The sequence below is a fragment of the Ursus maritimus genome, unplaced genomic scaffold (assembly GCF_017311325.1).
Source record: "Ursus maritimus isolate PB19 unplaced genomic scaffold, ASM1731132v1 scaffold_23, whole genome shotgun sequence".
Classification (NCBI taxonomy): Eukaryota; Metazoa; Chordata; class Mammalia; order Carnivora; family Ursidae; genus Ursus; species Ursus maritimus.
In genome coordinates this window covers 32,625,559-32,650,063 of record NW_024424786.1, presented here as the reverse complement: position 1 = coordinate 32,650,063, position 24,505 = coordinate 32,625,559, and the positions used below count along the sequence as shown (strand labels likewise).

Genomic DNA, 24,505 nt, shown 5'->3' with positions numbered 1-24,505 from the left:
CTCATTTCTCCTCCACTCTATCAGTCATAGCAGTTTATTACTTTCTTTATTTGCTACATATTCCTTGCTGAGATCATCTAAAATGTCCTTTTGATTTTTGTTACCATTGCATCTATTTTGAGCTTCTGTAATACTTATTTCTCACCTAAAATAACTTTCCTACTAAACAATTTCCTAATGGCATTTTTCATCTGGTCATTTCTCAAGGCATAGATTAAGGGGTTTAACATGGGCGTTATCATAGTATAGAACACAGCAACTGCTTTATCAATATATAAATTAGCTGCAGGTCTCATGTACATAAATATGCAGGGCACGAAGAATAGGACGACCACTGTGATGTGGGAGACACAGGTGGAGAGGGCTTTGCGTCTCGCCTCCGGGCTGTGGTTCTTTAGGGAAAGCAGAATGACCCCATAGGAGACGATCAAGAGGAAGAAGCCTAAGACACAGAGGAAACCACTGTTGGCAGCAACGAAGAGCCCTAGAGTGTGGGTGTCAGTGCAGGCAAGATTGAGCAAAGGGTTCAGATCACACATAAAGTGATCTATGACATTAGGGCCACAGAAGGGTAAAGGGATGATAAAGAGGATCTGTATGGTTGCATGAAGAAAGCCTCCCACCCACACCACTCCTATTAGCAGGCCACACACCTGCCGATTCATGATGGTCATGTAGTGCAATGGCTTGCAGATGGCCACATAGCGGTCATAGGCCATCACGGTAAGCAGGATGATATCAGCACCTCCAAAGAAATGTTCCCCCAAAATTTGGGTCATACATGCATTGAATGTGGTGGTCTTCTTTTCACGGAGTGAATCTACGATCAGTTTAGGATTATTAACAGAAGAATAGCAGGCATCAATGAGGGAGAGATAGGCCAGGAAATAGTACATGGGGGTCCCCAATAATGGGCTGGCAGTGATAATGACCACGGTGAGCACATTTCCTACCACAGAGACGATGTAAATCACCAAAAACACAACAAATATGATTTTTTGCATCTTTGGATTCTCTGTGAGCCCCAGTAGAACAAACTCTGTCACATTGTTCCTATTCTCCATTATTTCATTTTATGCTTAATTGCATTACCTGAAAAAAATCCATTTTGAATAATGTGACCTTGAATTTATTAAGATTATTCATCTAGTAAATAATAAATACCTAGATTCTATTGAGTTGTGGATTTTCATGAGGATTTTTGAGAGAGAAAATAAGTTGTATATCATTAAGACTATTTGACTTATCTCATGGTTGCAGTTTCTGTTGAGTTTGGACATTAGGAATTTGTAAACTCACAGGCAGGAGATCATCTGTGCACTCTTCATCATCCGAGGGGACTAAGCCCAACATGAAGTGGCAGATCCTATACATAGTTGCAGCTAAGAAAGAAAAGGCAATCGTTTATGATGCACAGGCTATGAAGACAAGGTTAAGAAATATTCCCTCTATCCTTAGGAAATGGGGAACGATGGGCAGATGTTGAGAATATAAGGTGGGAAAGTGAAGAGGAATTTGAGGATGGGGGAATAAGGGATATAATTTTAATGAAGATCTTCATGTACCTTGGATGAAGTGGGGTGAGGTTCAGTAAGAGATTGGAGACCAAAAATTCAAACCCCAGTCAAGATATTATTTATAATAGTTTACATAGGAGTAACAAGGCATTGCTGGTGTGTATGTAAAGTATGCAAAAGCTGCTATAAAGATAATGCTTATTGTCTAAGTACAATAACATCATGATTACTAACGATATATATACAGATATAGATAGAGACACATATACACACTTTATTAATTGATTGCTTTGTTCATGGCAGAGTAGCGTGTGATCTGAACACAAGGTCCCTGAATACTGATAACCTGTGTGCTTGGTATTATTTCATCCATTTGGAGATGAGGAAACAGTCTCAGAGACTTAGGATGATGGTACTAATAACACTAATAATATTAACTGAAATTGATTATTTAGTGGCTCTGAGTGTTTTTGCAGACGTTTGCAGATTTAATCCCCACCACAAACCTGTAAGATATTTCTTGCTATTGCTTTTATACCTCTTTTATACATTATGTGATAGAAACATGGAGAAGTTAAAGATCCTGCCAAGATCCAGATGCTAATTAAGGGCAGAACCAAGATTAGTTCAGATTCTACTTAGTTCGTGTTTTTCCTCCAAATTCTTACCCATGCCCTGTATTGTCATAATTAACAACATTGAGCTAGTAATCTCCTCTTTATATGACCACGATAATTATAATTGCTTGGGGCACCTGAGTGGCTCAGTAGTGAAGCATCTGCCTCTGACTCAGGTCATGATCTCAGGGTCCAGGGATCTAGCCCAGCATCAGGCTCCCTGCTCAGTGGGGAGCCTGCTTCTCCCCATTCCTTTGCCCCTCACCCTCCTCCTGCTCTCTTCTCTCTCTCTCTCTCTCTCTCTCAATTTGCCATAGGCAATAATTTAACTGTGCAAGAAGTTCAGGAAGAATCCTCTTCAATTTTACTTTATAAGAAGGCATACAGACTCAATTATCTGTGGCCTTTGTTACCAGAAAGAATTCTCCATTCCTGCTTGGACTACACAGCTGATGACATACATCATTTATTATTCATAATGAAGTCTCTTCTATGTGAGAAGTGCATTTACATTTTGTTTTCACTCTCATGAGTAGTCTAGATGATTAAACTAGATGTCTCATTGCAAAAACATGCCGTTTGGTGACAAAGACCAGGGTCCTACAACTGGCTTCAATTTCTTGATTTTTTAAATTGTTTATTTGTCAGCTTAGATGAATGATATTTACCAACTGTCCTTTGAAGAGCTGAGGTGAGATGGAATACTCTAATACTATATTTGAAGGGACTGAAACAATGATTAATGTATATGGGAAGGAACAATGTTTAAGATACATCAGCAATAATAAAAACTTACCTTACAGACTTAGAAGATCTTAATGATGTTTGAGGGTGTTCAGAAATAAGCCCATCTTGAAACTGATCTCTTCTTAGATAAGTAACTTTCAATATGAAAGATAAGACACACTCAGGAAGAGACTGTTCAAATAATTTGATATCAAATCAAGTGTTTAAGAAAGTTTTTATCAATCAAAGCTTCCCTTCTGGGGCGCCTGGGTGGCACAGCGGTTAAGCGTCTGCCTTCGGCTCAGGGAGTGATCCCGGCATTATGGGATCGAGTCCCACATCAGGCTCCTCTGCTATGAACCTGCTTCTTCCTCTCCCACTCCCCCTGCTTGTGTTCCCTCTCTCACTGGCTGTCTCTATCTCTGTCAAATAAATACATAAAATCTTAAAAAAAAAAAAATCTTCCCTTCTCACTGAAAGCCTCAACAATTTTTTACACAAGACTTGGGATTTGACTTTAGAATGCATTCTTTTGAAACACTGTTGAGAAATCACCTACCGATGGGTCTGGTCCCATAGCCAAGGGGCAAGAAGTATGGAGTAAACACATTCATAAGGCTCATTCTAACCTTCCGAATCTTGCTCTGCAAATGTGATCAACAAAAACCATTTTCACCTTGCACTGCATGGATATTTATGGTTTCCTTAAAGGCTCAAGGATCTTGTCTTGGTGTGCTACTTTCTCTCCCAGGTATTAATTATCTCCTCTGACAGAAAGGCTTTGTCTTAGAAACCATGCTGAAGAGACAGGATTGACAAACATCCAGTTTTGAATAGGGAAATGCATTCCCTGTACTTGGAACCCAGATGTAAGAATCCCCTTTCTCTAAGTGAACCCTAAGAAAGCTGAATATCAAGTAAATATTAAAATTGCATAATTCTAGTGTGGGGCCCTGTGATGTCGTGAACTTGTTGACTCACGTCACAGAGAGAACTTCTGCCTCCTTAGCAATAATAAAACTATTCTGGAACCTGCTACTTGCTTGAGAGCTAGAGCAGGGAGGGCATGAAATCAATGGCAGCTGTTTTAAAATTCCTGACTCCAAAACTGTTTGTTTTTTGTTTTTTGTTTTTATTTTTGTTCTTTTTTTTTCACATTCATCATGAAGCAGGAAGTAAATAGAAGCACTCAAAGGCTCCAGTGAGTCATCTTTAGTATTCATGGTTTGGCCAGTATGGAATACTAAGCAACATTAAAATTGTGGACAGACATGAAAACACAAGAAGAGTCTCACTTGTTCCACATCTTCATCACTTGGCACTCTTAGTCATTTCCTTCGAGTCCTTCTAGATGTGTGGTGATGTACTGTTGTGGTTTTAGTTTGCTTTTCTTGATAACTGATGGTGTTTTGATTTTTTTCATCCTATTATTGCCCATTTGTAAACCTTCTTTTGTGTAGTTTTGTTCAAGTCCTTTGCATAACTTAAAATAAGGATTCTTGTTTCCTTATGACTAAGTTACAAATGTTCTTTACATATAATACAGGTGATATAATACAGATATATATATATATATATATATATACACACTTACATACACACACAATAATAAATATAAATACACACAATTTTGTGTATACATATACACAAAACTTCCACCTAGTCCATAGATTGCCTCTTCGTTTTTAAAAAATGGTGTTACCTGATATGCACTGAGTTTTAAAACTTTGACAAATTCCAATTTCTAATTTATTTAAGGTTCATGATTTTGTTTTGTATCTAATAAATATTGATCTACCCCAAGGTCAAAAAGATTTCTTCAAGAATTTTTATGGATTTAGCTTTAACATGTAAGCTTCTGACTCATTTTGAGTTAATTTTTGTGTATGGTATGAGGTGAGGTTGTATTTTAGATTTTTTTTTTTTTATTTCTCATTATGGATATCCAACTGATCCAGTGTAATTTCTGGAAAAATCTACACTTTTCCCATTGAATTACTTGACATCTTTGTAAAAATTCATATAATTAGGCCTATGTCTGGGCATTTTATTGGTTTCAAGGTCTCAATATTATCCCTATGCAATACCACACAGCATGCATTATGGGAACTTTATACCAATTTTTGAATTTAAATAGATTAAACATTCAGAATAGTTGTGGTTGTTTTTTTTTCTTTGAAAATGATTTAATCATCCAGATTCCTTTAAATTTGTGTATTTCTATATAAATTTCAAAATAGAATTGTTAATTTCTTTAAAAATATTGTTGAGGTTGTAATTGGAAGTGTATTGACAAAGAACAGAGCCACTTGGCGCCCTTCAAATTTTGTTTTAAAATGGTATTCTACATGTAGTGTTTTTTTTTTTTAAGATTTTTTTTTTTAAAGATTTTATTTATTTATTTGACAGAGATAGAGACAGCCAGCGAGAGAGGGAACACAAGCAGGGGGAGTGGGAGAGGAAGAAGCAGGCTCATAGCGGAGGAGTCTGATGTGGAGCTCGATCCCATAATGCCGGGATCACTCCCTGAGCCAAAGGCAGACGCTTAAACCCTGTGCCACCCGGGCGCCCCTTTTTTAAGATTTTTTTATTTATTTGACAGATAGAGAGAGAGAGTACAAGCAGGGGAGCAGCAGGCAGAGGGAGAAGCAGGCTCCCCACTGAGCAAGGAGCCCCATGTGGGACTCCATCTTTGGACCCTGGAATCATGACCTGAACCGAAGACAGCTGCTAACTGACTGAGCTATCCAGGCACCCCATAGTATTGTTTCTAATTTTAATTTTTGAATGTTGCAATTATAGAAATATGTATGGAGATTTGTAGTTACATTGTATCTTGTGACCTTGTTAAATTAACCAAATAGGTCCATTAGAATTTTTGTAGGGCACTTAGCGTTTTCTACCTGTACAATCATGTCATCTGCACATAAATATATTTTTGCAATTTGCCTCTTCCTATCCAATCTGTATGTCTTTATTTCTTCTTCTCATCTTATTGCAATAGATAGAATGTAAGGGTCATTGAAGAAAAGAAATGATGAGTGGACATGCTTGACTTGTTCCAATCCTAGAAAGAATTTACTATGATATACTATGGTGCTTGTAGGTTTTATAGATATGCTTCTTATCAAGCTGAACAAGTTCCTTTTTATTCTTCATTTGTTAAAGTCTTTTTTAATCATATCAATTGAAATTTACCAAATAACTTTTACATCAATTGAAATGACCTTGTGATTCTCTTTCATTCTGTTAACTTAGTGAATTACACTGATTTTTAAATGTTAAATTAACCTTTTATGCCTTGAATAAGTTCCACATCATCATGGTCAATAATGTTTTAAGAAACATTGATGGGTTTGTTTTACTTGTATTTTGTGTAATATCTTTGGTTGTGGATTCAAAAGGGATATTTGCCATATTTTTCCTATAATATGACTTGGCATTTAGTGAATGCTGGCTTCATATAATTAATTGTGTAGTAGTCTCTCTATTTTCTGAAAGACTTTGTGTAGAATTTGTATTATTTTTCTTCACGGATCCAAGCAGTGCCATATAAATTTTGGGACCAACTTTCCCATTTGACAAAAAAAAAAAAAGCTATTGATATCTTCACAGGGTTTGCATGGAATCTGTAGATGACTTGAGGAATTTTGCCATCTTAATTATGTTATAGTTCTCTAATCCATGAATATGAGCTATATTTCTATTTCATTAGGTCTTCTTTAATTAGTTTCAAAAGTATTTTGTACTTTTTCATGTAACAATCTTTCAATCTTCCATTGCAGAATTAGTTACAAAATTAAGAAATGGAACCAACCTTACTGTCCATCGATGAAGAACAGATAAAGAAAATGTTCATTTACCATTCTGAAAATCCTGGAGTCCTTAGGAATTAGGCTAAATCTACTTGGCTTATGTTCCATTAGTAGAACAACAAAGGCTGAATGGCAGCACATCTGTTTACAACATGGTTTACTGAATATTTAAACCCACTCTTGGGAAATGATGTTCAGGAAAAAAAAAAAAAAAAGAAGAAGATGCCTTTCCAAATATGACTGCTCATTCACAACGCACCTGGGCACCCAAGAGCTCTGATGCACATATCCAACGATATTCACATTCTCATGCCTGCTGACATAGCATCCATTGTTCAGGCCCATGGATCAAGGAGTAGTTTTGGCTTTCAAGTCTTATTATTTAAGGAAAACATTTTATAATGCTATAGCTGCTATAGATAGGGATTCCTTTAATGGATCTGGGCAAAATAAACTGAAAACCTTCTGAAAAGAATTCATCACCCCAGATGCCATTAAGAACATTTGTAATTCATGGGAACAGATTAAAATATCAACATTAATAGGACTTTGGAAAGAAGTTGATTCTAACTCTCATGAATGACTTTGAAGGGTCCAAGAGTTCAGTGCTGGAAATCACTGCAGATGTGGTAAAAATAGCAAGAGAACGAAAATCAGAACCGGAGCCTGAGGATGTGACTAAATTGCCATCATTTCATGATTAAATTTTAATATATGAGGAGTTGCTTTTTATGGACAAGCAAAGAAAGTGGTTTCTTGAGATGAAATCTACTCCTGGTGAAGATGCTGTGGAGATTATTGAAATGACAACAAAGGATTTAGAATAGTGCAAAAAATTGGTAGATAAAGTACCAGCAGGATTTGAGAAGATCGGCCCCAGTTTTGAAAGAAGGTCTGGCTGTGGGTAAAATGCTACCAAACAGAATCTCATGCTACAGAGAACCCATTGGTGAAAGGAAGACTCAATCAATGCAACAAAACTCATTGTTATTTTAAGAAAATGAACAGCTACCCCAACCTTCAGCAACCACCCCCCTCATCACCCAGCAGCCATTAACATCAAGGAAAGAACCCCCACCAGCAACGATATTCCAACTTGCTGAAAGCTCAAATGATGGTTAGCAGTATTTAGAAATGTAATGTTTATATTAAAAGAAACATTATTTTTTTTAGTCATCATGCTATTGCACACTTTAAAGACTGCAGTATAGTGTAAATATAACTTTGATATGCACTGGGAAACCAAATATTTGTTGCCTCACTTTATTGTGCTATGTGCTTTATTGCAGACGTCTGAAACTGAATTGGCAATACCCGAGGTATGCCTGTCCTTTGCCAGGCTATTTAAACTCTGCCTTAGCCTTCACTTCCTGCTTTCATAGAGCGGCAAGGTCATTGAGTGGTGACCACTTTAGTGTCTTGATCTTTTCTAAATATGCATCCAGCCCTGGGCATGTACGGATGGTCCTCTAGATTCCCTGGAATATACCCAGGTGGTTCTCCTGGCCCTTGTTCTCACATGTATCTCAGTCCCAAGCCTCATTCTCTGCAGAGTTTTCAGTCTATTTGTCGCTGTCCTGATCTTATACCTTGCATCAGGCAGTCGTGATGAGAATATTTGCCTCAAATGATGTGGATAAAATCTACCGTGCTGGCCTCTCCAGCCCTGGGAAGTCTCTCAGGCAGATGAAGCAAAATCAAGTCAGTGAGCCAATTCTTTGTGAAGCCACCAAATGCAAAACATACCATCAGGATCCTTTGAGCTCAGGGTCTGTATTGTTCCCTCTGACACCAGCAGCCCCATGAGGAATGTCGGCGACCATCCTCATGGCTGCCATTGACCTGGGAAGTAGGAAATGGTGGGTAGGTTAAAATTCCACAATATTCTCTCCCCAAAATGTATCAGCTTCTTTCTTCATTAATCATTCCACTGGTTGTGTCACATTCCTCTTAGACTTAATAGTTCCTAAACTTTGGGAAATGGCTCAGCAGTAATTTAAATAGCTAAACAGACACCGAACATATGACCCAAACACTCCACTGGCATTTGTGCAACAGTAATAAAAGCATACGTACATACAAAGTTTTTACAAGAATGCTACTAACAGCTTTATTTGTAATAGCCAGAAATGTAAATAATCTCAGTTTGCTGGTAGGTAAGTGAGCGAGCAAATTGTGGCAGAGCCAAACAACAGAACACTACACAGCAAATTAAAGAAAATCTTGGTTACTTGTATTTCATTATCTAATACTAGTGTAAATTGTGTCTATTTTAATTACATCATTAATTGAATATTGTATATTATTCTCATGGTCAGGCACAATGCATCTCTGCTATTTCAAATATTTATGAATCTTTGGATTTTGTATGTGAATGATCATGTCATCTGCAAATAATACCAGTTTTATTTCCCCCTGTCGAAATTTTACAGATCAGATTTTTGTCTCATGCTGCATTACAGGGTTGTGTAGAAATGGTGATAGAAATGAGCTATTTGTCTCGTTCTTGATGTTAAAGAGAATGTATTTAACTTATTCCCATTAGGAAAATGTTTTTAGTAGGGGTTTTAAGAAATATATTTTTAGTAGTAAGCCAGTTTCTTTTTATTTTAATATCCTTTTGAGTTTGGGTATTGGTAAACATTTATGTAATGAACATATTAGTTTATCACATACTTTTTCTGCATTTATTGAAATAATGATCTGTTTTCTCTGCTTTTAGTTTCCAGTTTGGTGGATATATTTATCAAGTTTCTAATAAACTATTAAAGAATATCTTGGATAAAACTTGGTAATGGAATGTTAATTTTTATACAAAGTTAAAATAATTTAATATTTTGTTAAGACTTTCTACAGTCAATTTCAGAGGGAAAAGGATCAGTGATTAACTATATTTCCTTCTAACAATAGCCTTGCAAAATGAATTAATGCTAGTTTGATTTTTAGCCATCTATGAAAAACTGTAAAAGAGTGGGAAAGTCTATTTTTGAAAACTATGGTAAAATGTTATAAATCCTCAGGTGCCTGGGTGGCTCAGTTGGTTAAGTGTCTGCCTTCAGCTTAGGTCATGATCTCAGGGTCCTGGGATCAAACCCCACATCTGGCTCCTTGCTCAGCAGGGAATCTGCTTCCTCCTCTCCTCCCACCCCTCCCCCAGCTTGTGCTTTTTTGTTCAGTCTCCCTCTCTAATAAATGAATAAAATCCTTAAAAAAATTTATAAACCCATTTGAGACTAGTGTTTCTTTTACAGGAATATTTTAAATTAATTTTAATTTTGCTAGTTATACACTAGCTGTCTTTTGTAATTCTTCTGGAGTCAGTTTTGATATAATATTTTGTAGATACATCTTTTTCTGTTTATGCTTTCAAAATTATTGGCATGTAGCTGTTGATAATATTTTATATTTTTTCTTTCCCTTTGTATCAGTAGGTATATTATCCATCATTAATATTATATGTTTATCTTTTTTCTTTTATAATGATCCATATTGCTAAAACGTTACCTATTTTGAAAGGTTTTCTCAAAGATACAGTATGAAAATTTGTTGCTCTTTTTTTGGTATTTTTTTGTTTCTTTTTAATTTTCACTTTGATTTGCCTTATGTTTTTCATATTATTTTTTGTTGTGCTCCTGTCTTCTAAAGATAGATTTTTTTCAGATTTTCTTTTTTTCTAATGAAAATATTAAGGATTTTCTTTAAAAGTACCACTCTTCCTGTATCCTATAAACTTTGACAGGTAATATGTTCCTTATATTTCAAGTATAAGTAGATTTTTAAATTTCCGGTGTGATTTATTTCTTAACAAATTAGCTATTTTGCAGAGTATAATTTTAATTTCCAATATTGTATTTGTGTGTTTATTTGTATTCATATCTATATATATCTAGTTCTACATCTACTAATTAGACCTTTTATTGTGCTCAGAGTTTTGTATAATGTTACTTCCTTAAAATATGGTGTGGCTTTTTAAAATGACCTAAATATCAATTTTATGTATATTATTTCTATGCATACTAAAACATATACTCCTTGTTAGATGTATAATTTTTATACACCTCCATATGCATTTAAGTTCTGTTGGTCTGATCTTTTCTGCCCTCTGGACTTACTGCCTACTTTACTCAATAATAATTGAGAACGGAACATTGAAATCCTCCACTGTGAAGGTGGACTCATATTTTTCTACATGTGGATTTATCTAAACCTGCCTTATGCATTTGGAGGCTTGATTACTAAGTGTATGCATGAGGCAGGGTCATGCAGCAAGAAGACAGAGTCCAATGCCGTACTTTATGGATAGTATTGTAAGAGGTTATAGTCAAGATATGGACAATTGTAGGAAAATCACAAGGAATGTGTAATATCCTGGGGCTAGTGGAGTTGAAGACAACCGTGTACAGTGGGTGCACAGTAGCGGCAACCAGAAGTGGAAATGTGCAATGCAGAAAAAAATATAAAATAAAATTAGACTTAGATGGACCTAGAGTGACCCATGAGAATTGCTGCTATGAATCAAGGGCTACAATTTAGTCAACCTGATTTACTCAATGTAAGACAAAAGCACACTAAAGTAAGGAAAATAACTAATTATGCATTGTGGCATTTTCCAAATTCTAACTGAGACCCTAATATTAGATGAAACCTAGTAACAGAAAACAATGTATATGACCTCTAAGTTTCCATTGGATGTAATTACCCATTGAGAATTATTTCAACATCTTCATGCTAATGGCATTGACTGTATGTAGATGAGTAAATTATTAATACTCTTCTATACTTTCTTTGCATATTTAACTCATTAGATGATGTGAACAATTAAAAATATATATGTACGTATAATATATATCTCCAGTCTTTGAAGAAATTATTCTAGGAGAGGAGAGAGACAAAAATAGATATTCACATTACACACAAAAGTATTGAGTCATTTGAGTAATAACCATGAAGAGATAGATTAAGGGATGCCTGGGTAGCTTAGTCATTTAAGCACCCAATTTTGGATTTCAGCTTAGGTCCTGATATCTGGGTCCTGGGATCCAGCTGGAGTTGGGCTCAGGGCTCAGCATGCAGTTTGCTTCAGGATTCACTCTCTCCTGCTGAACTTCTCTCTGTTCACTCTCTCTCTCAAATAAGTAAAAAATATAAATAAATAAAGCTTTTTTTTAAAAAAGATATAAATCAAGAAAGCTTCAAGACCATCTATTTGACCAGTATAATAATATGGGCTTTATTTTCAAATTGTAATCACACACACATTGGCTGATATAAATCTCTGTGGGAGTTTTCCCCTCAGGGCCCACTCATAAGTTAATTCATGGTATTCCCGACAATGTTTTCCTGAAATGTTCTTTGAATGGAAGATTATTTGTATTTGGGAAAAGACTTCTAAGCATAATTTTAAAAAGTATGAGCTTCGAAATTATATGGTTTAAACCAATGATTTAGATGTAGACGTCCCTCTTAGTACTTGTGCAACCTTGGAATCAAGTTTCCATATTTGCAAAACAAGGACAATGATACAGTAGCGCCTTTATCCATGGTTCAAGTTCCCTGGATTCAGTTACCTGCCATGAACCATGGTGCAGAAGCAGATGTTCCTCATTTGATGTGCTCTGAGGTCGATAGTAGCCTAACACTGCTTCACAATGCCCACCTCATTCACTTCAGTTCATCTCATCCTACAGGCATCTTAACATCTCAAATCGTCACAAAAAGATGGGTGAGTACAATAAGGATGAGTACAGTATGACACTTTGAAAGAGAAGGGGAGAGAGAAAGAATAAAGGAGGGGAAAGAAAAGAAAGAGGCACGAGGGGGTTCTATGGATGATTTCCCCCCCCAGGGGATTACCAGCAGAAAGTTTATGGGAGCTGCTCTATAGGATCTTTTTCTATATTGATCTATATTTTCATTTCAAATGTGGTAGGTTGAGCAGCACTGGACTTTGTGTTAAGAGATGTTCAGTCATGCACAATGTTCAGGACACTCTCTAAACCGAGGGTTGCATTTCCTACAGTTTTGATTCTCTAGTTTTTGTTCTACGATTTTAATGAAAATCTACCTTGGGATTTATATATGTCCTTTAATTGATCCTATTCATCCATATAAAGAAAGTTTAGGCTTGGATATTCTCAAGTGATACATAAAGAAGGACTTTGTCAAGGTCTGTTGAAACCACAACAAACTTACACCAGTGCCAATGTTTTTTCTTTATCCTGAAGGTATGTCTAATATAAAATCTTCAACCCATCCCATTGTGGCAGAATACAAAATCCACAGGTAAAACCAATTAACTGATGAAGAACATCCTGTCATCTATTTTCTTATACAACTGTTTGTTTCTCTCCACACATTTTTGGGAGTTCTGTTCTGTGGACTTGACAAGTTAGAGCCCTAAGACCTTTCATTGCATATTCTCAGATGAACTCCATCTTGCTCTTGGAACAAGGCAAATGGATCCAGTATTTTTAGTTTCACTTACAGCTGGAGAAGGAGGATGAGAGAGAATGAATTGCTCAGGGCTAACAAGAAAAAGGTAACAAGACATAGGAGCCTGGATGCTCACCTGCATGATCATTGGATGAGAGATCTGTCCACCTCCACGTACTGTTCCCCCACTGGACCATTAAAATAATTCATTGACATTAACAGTTTTCTAGGCAAATCATGATTGTGCTGGGGCAGACACTTGTTATGGGTAAAAGGCGATGGTTCAGCATATTTATCAGCTTCTCCTAGATCTACTGTCTCTAAGTGGCTGCACTACTTAACTGTGTGGTTCAACATTCAGGACGTTCTTTAATCACCTTGGGTTCCTCATGTGTCAACAGAAAACACTACCTCTCCACAGTCTTTCTAACATTTTAAACAGCAACCTCTAAAATGTGTCTTTAGAATGATTTGGGAAAAGGGAAAGTTTTATATAATAATAACACCATGTTCCTTTATCCAGTTGCCCAGATGTGCTTCCGGTTCTCATTTCCTGCCTCTCCTGAGTATTGACCAAACTGAATCTTGGCCAAACTGCCAAGAAGGAGAGTGACTGGATTGGTTATCAACTAATTCAGGTTATTTATCTGCTATGATTAAGAATCTTGATTTTGTTTTTATGTCAAGAATAAATATTTAGTTCTCCTGAAGGCATAGAATGCAGTGCTAGATTGGGACTCTATTAATTATTAGTAGTAGGAAATGGAAAGGGAGAGAATTGCTTGCACTTATTTTGGTGTTAATGGAAGAGATAGAAAAAAACATATCTTTGAAGGAGGTGGATAACAGAAGTCCATGCGGTCAGTGGATAATGTGCATAGCTCTCAAGAGGATAGAATCTGGCATCAGATACAGGCTCACATCTTAGCTTACTGCTTAATATCTGAATGAACTGGTATGATTATCTGAACCCACAAATTTTTGATCCTCCATATATGAATGAGTATCAGAAGAGTCACTATTGGGTTATTATGAGTTAAATGCATGAAAAGTGTTCATAAAAATCCCCACCATTTAGTATGCTCTCATTAAACATCATTTGAATAATGATATTGGTCTTAAACCAGAAAGATTTGAGACATTAAGTGCAAAAATTCCTCTGTAAACTACATATTTTTTCGTATAAAAGTACTCCAAAATTTTTAAAAAATACTATTAAAAATGTTGTATTGTCTGTATCATACAGATGAATACAGTTTCTATTGTGTCTCTGGACTCCCCTCAACCTCATGCAAAATCAAAACAATGTCACAGAATTTGTTTTCATGGGACTGTGGGGAAATAGGCAGCTAGAGCTACTGTTCCTTGTCCTGTTTCTGCTCTGCTACCTGGCTGTCTTAATGGGAAACTTCATCATCTTACTCACGATCACCTGCAGCCATCTAATCGAACAACCAATGTACTACTTTCTCTGTCACCTTTCCCTCATGGACCTCTGCTACACGTCCACTGTGGTCCCCAGGCTAATCAGGGACTTAGGCGCAGCAAGAAAAAACATTTCCTATAACAACTGTATGACGCAGCTCTTCACTGAACACTTGCTGGCGGGCGTGGAGATATTCATCTTGGTGTCCATGGCTTTAGACAGCTATGTTGCCATTGTCAAGCCCCTGCACTACACGGTCATCATGAACTGACGGAGGTGTAACATGTTGATCTTCGTGGCCTGGGGTGTGGGTTTTTGGCACTCTGTTTCTCTACTGCTGGTGGTACTCAGTTTACCTTTCTGTGGTCCTAATCAGATAGATCACTACGTATGTGATGTGAAGCCTCTTTTGAAACTGGTGGGCAAAGACATTCATGTTGTTAATATCTTAGTGATTGCAAATTCAGGAATGGTGGTAGTTGTCGTTTTCTTGTCCTGTTTTCTTCTTACATTCTCATATTTTATAATCTTAGGTCACGATCCTCTGCAGGGCGACGCAAAGCTCACTCCAACTGCAGCTCTCACATGATGTTCGTCGTCTTATTCTTTGTGCCCTGTATCTATACTTATGTTCTACCTGCAGGGAATGAGAACAAGGAAAAGGAAATCTCAGTGTTTTACACTGTGATTGCCCCCATGCTGTATCCTCTCATCTATACCCTGAGAAACATGGAGATGAAAATCGCCATGGGGAAGGTGTGGTCTAAAACAGCACATCCTGAATTCAAGTCAATAGGCTGATTTTCACTGTGCTTTCAATTCTGTGTCCCCAGAGCACTGATCATTTGTGATGATATTATAGAAAACATATAAACTCTCTTTGGGGAGCTGGACTGAATAACCTCTGAAGTTATTATGAGCCAAAGAAGGCAGTCATGGTAACTCAGATTGCAATCTGCACTTTGAAGGATCCAATTAGTTCCCGGTGTGAGCACTTGGACTTGAGGAACTCAAAAATACCCTTCCACAGCAGACCTCTGATCAAATCATTGCTCTCGCCAAAAAAATGTATATGGAACCCTATTTTCCTTGGAACAAAATCCAACCTTCTCACTTGTTCATCATAAATCTCCCCAAATTGGTCAGATCTAACTTGCTAATATTAGAGGTCATCACATCAGAAGAAAGTATGGTGTTACAATGACAGGCTTTGAGGTAGGGGAGATTGGGGGACATAATGACTCTGAAAGTTTTTATCTCTGGGTCTTGGCAATTTAATTATTTGAGTGTCTATGAAATGGGGTAATATTACACTTCATGAAGATATAATATCACTTGGACTAACACATGTGAAGTTTTAACACAGAAAATACATATTGAAATGTCAAGTTATGTACTTCCCTCATTCCCTGTATTTTCTTCTGTTTGTCCCATTGCCTGGATGCTTTCAACCAGCTACAAGGTCCATCTACATTCTCCAAACGCACTCTAGAATCTATCAGCTTTATGGCTCTATTTCAGCTATCTCCTCTGCTTAGGATCCCGCACCCCATGCTCCAGGGCCCATGTTGTATCTCTAATTCACACAGCTCATGTAGACCTATTCAGGAAGTCTTGGCAGATACAACAGACCAGAAGTCCTTCTGATTCCTGCCCTGTTCTTTTGTTGCTATTCAGCAGTGTGTCTTCTCCCTTTCAAATAATCCTATGTCCTCTCTAAGTGTTTCTTCTTGTGAACTGTGTTTTTTTCTTGTTTGAATTAGCAGGAAGAGTATATCTCTTTCTTTTTTTTCTAACAATAAACTTGGCATTAATTAAGATGTAGAGAAATAGTGACTGAATTAAATTCTAGGATAATACCTTCTTATTTTTTTTTTGACTGTATGCATCGTTCTTACATATCTAGAACTTGTCCTTGTGTCATGAACAATCATGCATTAATAATAAAATAAGTACTGTCAGAAAGTCTAAGGATTTAACATATGTTCTCCATAGAGAACATAATATATACATAGAGTATGTTTACATTTTTATTTTCTGCATTAAGGAGGCACTGCTCTCTCAATCATTGGTTCTCTTTTTGTCCATTGACTCTCAGCTCTGTGTTTACAATTATATTTATCTGGACATTTCTCTCTGCCCAGGAACTTGTCTTTTCTCAGCAGAATGAGCACATTGCTTCCACACAAACTTTGCTTGATTCAGTTACTTCGGCCCCAGAGCCAAGGCAAAATGAAAGGTAAGTCATGGAGGTAGTAGTGATTGTCCTAGTACCTGACACCACTTGCTTGATGTTTCAATTCTCACAAATTTTCACATATAAAATTAATATTTTCTTTTTCCTTTGAGAGCCTTGCAAGTCTCCAGAATATGATGGGAAAACATTTTGTCTGCTCCACAGGAAGTAGTTCTGACAAGTTATTCATAGTTCTGTTTGATGGCTTAATGTAGACTCTTTCCAAAGTGTTTTGGACTTTTTTTAAAGTACATAAATGCCATGTACCCTTGTGTGTGTACTTTGTGTCTGTGCATGAATTGCCTGGGACTCTGGGGACTCTTGGAATTCTTCAGGACAGGTCAGGGAAATTCTCAACCCATTGGAATGAATGCCTGCAACAAGATTAAAAAAACAAAACAAACAAACAAACAAGAAAATAAACAAAAAGAAAACAACTTTTACTCTTATATTCTCTTCTCTTTTCCCAAAGGTCCACAAGATTTTATTGGCAAAATTAGATGCCATTATTTAAAAAGCTGAGAAATTAAATATAGCAAACTACATTTACTTAGTAATTTGTCAGGTATATTCTATCCACCTATATCGGGATTTATTATTTTTAAAGATTTTATTTATTTACTTGTCAGAGAGAGAGATTGAGAAGGAAAGGGAGAGCACAAGTAGGGGGGAGCAGCAGGCAGAAGCAGGCTACCCGCGGAGCAAGGAGCCTTATGCTGGACTCAATCCCAGAACCCTGGGATCAGGACCTGAGCTGATGGCAGATGCTTAACCAACTAGGCTATCCAGGCATCCCAATCTATATAGGAATTTACTGCTAACTTAAAAACTCATTTTTAATTAGAGGAATATCTCTAATCCACCATGAAATCTTTTATACAGTTTCTTTCTTTGCATCCCAGTGTTATCAGAAAACACCAGGCTGGAAGTAGCTCAGATATCTTGCCAGGAGCCTAAGGGGAAAATTGGAGACCCAAACTAGCTGTGGCTGAAAGAGTTTTATGTGAATTCCTGCCTCAGCACCCTCACCTGACCCTTCACCCTTTGCTCAACCCTATATTTGGCTTAGGGCTTCCATTGTGAGGGTTGATTTAGTTAACTGTAACTAAATCATTCACTAAGAAAAATCAAAATGCTCTTGAAAAGTTGATGATTTAGGTTCAGAGTGAAGGATGAAGTATTTGGAATTGATTTCTTTGAAATATCTATTTTATGAGACACCATATTCATGGGGGTCAGTGGTGTTGACGAGAATACTGGAAGAGGCAAAATCAGCCCTCACAATGGACTATGTCGGAGGAGGACGGAAGGCCTGTCTTCAACTTTGGGCCTCCACATTTCTGTCTAGTTCCTATATCGGAGCCTTGATAGTTAGAATAAGTTCTCACATATAGGTGATTCTGAGGGGTATGGCGTACCAGGTGCATTATGGTGGCCAGGAAATTAAGGTCTCAGTTAGGAAGACCTGGTTAGGACCAGGTTGTGGTGTGATTTTGAACAGAGTTGACATGACATACCTAGTTGAATTCATGGTGTATGGTGAATATCCTATAAGTGATTGGAATGGTTGCTTTTGTTTTAGGGTTTTAGAATTTAAAGACTTTGTTTAGAGGTGCTCAATAGTATGGCTAGAAAGAACTTGTATCCAGGCTTTCTGAGCTTGAAGTCTCCAGTTGTTGAAAAATGTGTCCCTGACCTGTCTATTAACAGCTGCAAAAGCTTTATTCTTACTCATTAAGTTAGTAAAAGAAGCACTGATGCTTCCTGGTTCTCCTTCCAGGTGGGGCTACCCATTGATGAGAAGGGAGGTGGCGATGCTGGTGATTTTCTCTGTGAAGGTAAGTACTAGCTTGACTAGAACTTGTTTCCTGAGGAGCAAGGGTGTGCCCTGACTTCACTTTTCCTTAGAAGGGAGGAAAAACCTTGGAAGCTTTGAATGGCCTGCCTCCATTTAGTAAACATCCTCAAGGTCAGCCATTGGTCTCCTTCTGCCTCTGCAAGGTTTTCTGACTGGATTCTCAAGCACTGTTCGCATATTATGCTCCTCAAATTCTTTATCTTCAATGTTTTGCTTTCAGTTACATTATTTAGTTCTGTCCTCCCATCTTACAAATTCTATGATGAATTTGTGAGATAACATAGGTATAATGCTTTCATTGTAGCTTTTACACATCACATATTTTAATGAAACATGTTTCTTTTCTTCCAACTGAAAAAGGTTCCTTACTGTTTGGAGACTTTCTTCAGATCCCCTTCTTCGCTTATAATTGTCAGCTGCTTCTTATTCCTCATGCAAATATGCTTTCCTCAGGCTCTTCCTTCAATGCACCCAAATAAGCAAAGTATAATTGAATTCAGCTCGGAATCCAACCAGAGAGGTTTCACACCATAACCAACAGGCCCACGAAAAACAAGCTTCTGTCACTTGAGAGTTCCAGAATGCTTGATCTGTCCAATTTGCTGAGATGCCTCCCCCATGTGTCCATGTTATGAGAAGTTTGGCCTCAGAGTTCTTGGTTTTTGACTCTAAAATAGCTCTATAATCTCACTTTAAGTGCACCTATGATTATTTTTCCCTCCTTGAACTTACTTTGGTCATTGGCTCTTTGGAATTTATTACAAGCAAGGTCGTGTGCTTTACATGTGAGCCATGTGCTCATGGAATGTATTGTTTCCCAAGACCAGGTATGAAGCCATAGCTAATGATGCTCTGTCTCCATCTAATTCATGATGACGTGGTGTTATTCACGCAGTTTTATGGTATTGCAAATAAATATCTAGAGGTAGAATTGCTAAACAATAACTTATAAAATATTTTATTTATTATTTATTTATATATTTGAGAGGGAGAGGTAGAGGGAGGGAGAGAGAGAGAATGGATGGGTGGAGGAGGAGCAGAGGGAAAGGGAGAGAAGCAGACTGTGCAGAGCAGACCATGGGGAAAGAAATGTTTATCGTTTTATCATTCCTTTTCTTTGTCTCCTATCCCACAACTACTGATTCCTGCGATGTTAGTCTTGAACCATGGAGAGTTTTGCACCTGTTCTCATACGCGGGTCATTGATTGTCTTGATCTATCTGGCCTACACACTGAAGATCTTGGTAACGGGTCACACTTGGACTATACATGTTTGTATGTGGTTATCCTTGCTCTGTCTCATCCCAAACTTTCCTGGTAGGTAACCAAATACTACTTCAGGCTACAGTGGTTTCCCTCTCATTTGTCAGAAAGCTGGATGAATAAGAATAGTCAAAATTTCCCGAACTGCTCTGACTATGGCCTTGTGCCTAAGGCAAGCTAATGCAAAGATGGAAAGCAACACCCAGGGCAACCAGGGACATCACTCTGGACAGTGGTTTAGCAACATTTGGCCAGGATCTCTCTAGAAATGCCTTTGGGAATGTAATTACTTACAGCTTTCAAATAATTATTAATTTCTGTGTTGTCACTTGACCTTATATTCTGTTGATCCCAACCAAATTTTCTTCAGGAATAAGCAGAAAGTCGATGATTTCCAGGACCTAAATACTCTTGGTAGGTTTTGCAGGAATTAAAATATACTTTTACTTTTTTAAGGAGCTGGCATTCAGATCTTAAATCAGCGTTTGAAATTCCTAGTGGACTTTCCTGGGGCATAGCCACACTTTTCTTCATCACTGATAGGTTTAGTAGATATTTGAAGTCCACTTCCCTTGTAAACCTGTAGAAGGTTTAAGTCACACTGAGATTTCCAAAATACTTGTGGAGAACTAACCTGAATGTATTTAAATTACTGATTTATAATTTTCTTCACTTTATTCCAGATTTTGACGCTGGGGATGATTTGGCACAGTGAGTATCTGGGGGATGGAATTCTACCTGATGTAGCCTAAAACTAACCTGGCAGCCACTCAGATCTTATGGTTAGTGAGTTGTCGTTGTCACCTTGGTTTGGGAAGGGTCACACCAACTTCGAGCTTGACTAATAACATGCTCTTAGTCCCTATAATTTCATTCTAAAGACTATAACATCTTTTGCAATATTTGGTAATTTGATTACTATAAAAATGCTTTACAATATGTTAGTTTTAATTGTGTATTATTTGTAAGCAAAATTCCACTTAATAACAATGACATGAAAGCATTTTCTAGTTGGCAGTGAATTTGATTGTGTCCAGTTATTGTACTTATGTACAATGCTCCATATTTCTGTTAAGAAATAGCCCTGTTTATGCTTGACTGTTTACAAAGTGCAGAATTTCCTCTATTTCAAATATATTTCCTATATACCTTGCCATGCTAGAATACACTAATGTCATCTGAGTCAACTACATTAAGTTTATAGCATGCTATTCTGTTACACTAATGGAAAATTGAACATGTGATGGAAGCTTTATATATATATATATATATATATAATATATATATTATAAATATATTAAATATATATTATATATATATTATCATTCCTTTCTTTGTCTCCTATCCCACATATATATATGTCTCCTATCCATATATATATATAGTGTATATATATATATATATATATATATATATATATATATTTTTTTTTGACAGAGAGAGAGAAAGAAAACACTAATGGGGGGAGAGGCACAAAGAGAGGGAGAAACAAACTCCCTGCTGAGCAGATAGCAGATACAGGGCTTGATCCCAGGACCCTGAGATCATGATCTGAGAAGAGGACAGCCACGAAACTGACTGAGCCAGCTGGGCAGCCATGATGGAAGCTTTAATTTAAGCATGAGAGCCTCTATTCTTATACTAATAGTTTAACCAAAAGTGCACTCAGAATTTTTATTTAGTATTACCAAAGAAGTAAAGTAATCATTTTATTTTTATAGTGCAAAAAAATCAGTCTAAGAATTACGGTTAAGCATTCCGTAAGAGGTCCAATATGCCATCGAACTAACCTAATTATTATCCCAAAAGATTGTTGAAATTGACGTTTACCTGATCAGTTATGAAATCCATGTTATGAATATTGTTGTTTTTTTTCTTTATTTCTCCACTGGTCTTGGTTGTCTGTGGGGTCATGACACTTTCTGTGGTTCTAAACTAATCCTTTTTGAACCACACGTGTCATAGGCTATTCCATTATCTCATGTATTCCTCATTAAAATTCTGAATTTTGTAATGACATCTTAATGTAAAAGGAGTAAGATGAAATTTAAAGAGATGAAGCAATTTGCTCAAGGATTGCTGTGCTTGGTTTCTTTAGGACGTCTCCATGTTTCTACTTCGTCCTGTGTTGCTACTGGTTGCTACTGTAACCATTTGTTCACTGGTTGCCTGATGTTCTTTATGCATCAACTGTAACTTCAGTTTTTACCTAAGAGGGGTCCATAATACCTCTGCCATCAAAATGTTTTTATGTCAATAATTTGCCTCTCTTTTTCCCTTTATAGCTACTCTCTGCAGCGATCATGTGTAATGGTCCCTCAGGTTACAGGGTGAGATAGATGGGAAGCACTATTGTGGGTTCAATGCCGATGACGGTCTAGAAACAAGGAAGAATCCTGATTTAAGCAAATTACGTGTTCAGAAAACTGAAGGAAATTTATTAAAAATGTTCTAGAATGAGAGAATTCCATTTATGTTAAATAGTCCATATACCTTTATTTCCAGAAATACTCAGAATGACAGACTGGGTGTCTTTTCACCCATCATTCTGCATATTCTTGTGCATTCAGTTATGGACTCAGGATAGTCTTTTCATGGTTTCCTCTTGACACCCATCATCATCCCATTCAGCTCTCTTCCATGAAGTTCGTCCCAAATTGAGGGAGAATCAGGATTTCTGTCTCCAGGCATTCACAGTGTATTACTTCTCCATCCACAGAAATGATTAGGTTCTCTTGATCTGAGTTTCTTCTTTTTAAAATTGGAGATTTGGATTAGTCAAGTGAATTCTGCTTTTAAATTGTTTGCAGGCTTCTTGTATAATAATTCTTTTTAAACCAAATTGTTTTAGGTATATAACTGTGTCTGAGTAATTAACATTATTTCCAACTCATTAACAAAGAATCAGCATCACTTGCTGTGAGTAGAAAATAGGTCAATGAACTCTACGTCCCTAAAACTTTTCAATACCCTTTAGTTAAGGTGAATTCCTGAATACTCTGTAACTCATCATTTTCAGAAAAAGTAGGAACACACTAAAAATTACTCCTTTGTGAAGTTAGAATTCTGAATAATAATTTAAAGCAGAATTGTTGTCCTACAGTATGGACCATTTTCTAAATGCCTCTCAGTTAACTCTCTCTGTATATATATGTATATATATATATATAGAGAGAGAGAGAGAGAGAGAGAGAGAGATTATATATACACACACACACAGGCATATATATCTATATCTATATCTATATCTATATCTATATCTATATCTATATCTATATCTATAATAAAGAAAAATATATACTACATGTATATGTATATCTGTATGTATTTATATATAATAGTCTCTAGGACTTTAAACACATAGATATTAATTTTGAGTAGAGTTGGTTGTTTCTATATAACTTGGTATAAAAGCATTCTGTTTTTTATTAACAATAAACATCTGGGGGCCTAGATTTGATTGTCCCATCAGATCCAGAGAAATATAGAAATACACTACCTGTTCAAACCCACTGGGGACAGATAATTCCTCGTCAATGCGGAAAATAATTCCATGAAGTGAATTCTCTCTATCCTTAACTCATTTGTACTGATTAAATAGTGTCTTAAAATTACACTTCAGATACAAAAGATGCACATACATGAATGTTTCATTTATTTTGTTTCAACAAATATCACTGAGTGCTACCTGACCACTAAGTCTGACTAATGTTACCCTCTGTATCATCCCCTTTTATTGACTTTAGTTCCTTAGATTGTACATAAAACACATTAAAGTTTTGGCAAGAGCCATGACATATGCACGATTCAAACATACTTGAGGAATTTAAGGATTTTATCTCTCCTTTAAGGATCCTCATCATAATTTTCAATGACAGTATTTACATTTTAAAAATTCTCTTTAACACATGAAATGGCAGTAGGAGAAATGAATGACATTGCTAATTTATTTCCACAGTTTCAGTCATGAATTGATATTCTTTATTTTGCTGTATACATTTTCACCATTCTTGGCTTTTTTAAATAACAGCGGTTCCATTGGTTGAGTATGACCCATTGGCAATGTGGGGTCACATAGCAAAAAAGAGTGTGCTTTACACAACTTAACCATTAGCAGTTCAGGCTGGCACATTTGCATTTCCTGAGGATTCAATCCCAGATAATTCATGGAATTTGATCAGAAAATATTGAAAATAGGAAACTAGACCAAATGTATTAGTCACACACATTTAAGATATGCACAACAGTGCATTTTTTGACATGGGAGAATTTTTTTCAAAATCTTCTTTCTTATCTAAATAATATAATTAATAATAATGAGTAGTTTTTGTTTTCAAAACATCAGTTAAATATTTAAAAATCATTATCAGTAAAATTGAGTAACATACATAATCATTCCCACTATTCCCATTATGCCACAATACTTCTACAGAATAAAAGACAATAAAAAGGATAAACAGCATAATTTAAGAAATCAAAAATAATTACCATGATATTCATGTCAATGAATAAAGCTCATATTGTTGTGTTCATACTGGTAAGTTTTCACCAAATTTCTGTTTATTTCCTTCAGATACATACTCATTTGTGTGTAACATACAGGAAACTCAAGTAT

At 36.5% G+C, this 24,505-nt stretch overlaps 1 protein-coding gene and 1 pseudogene across 1 annotated transcript; one reads left to right on the top strand and one right to left on the bottom strand.

Moving 5' to 3' along the window:
• Positions 1 to 134: 134 nt before the first annotated feature.
• Positions 135 to 1,498, bottom strand: LOC103666184 (olfactory receptor 4C46-like). Its single transcript, XM_008694207.2, has one exon. The coding sequence runs from the start codon at positions 1,062 to 1,064 to the stop codon at positions 135 to 137; it is 930 nt and encodes a 309-aa protein (XP_008692429.1). The 5' UTR covers positions 1,065 to 1,498.
• Positions 1,499 to 14,396: 12,898 nt separating this feature from the next.
• LOC103666183 lies at positions 14,397 to 15,334 on the top strand (annotated as a pseudogene).
• The last annotated feature ends 9,171 nt before the right edge of the window (positions 15,335 to 24,505 follow it).

Coding starts and splice junctions, on each gene's coding strand:
- LOC103666184 (XM_008694207.2), bottom strand. CDS start 1,064: ATGGAGAATAGGAACAATGTGACAGAGTTTGTTCTACTGGGGCTCACA.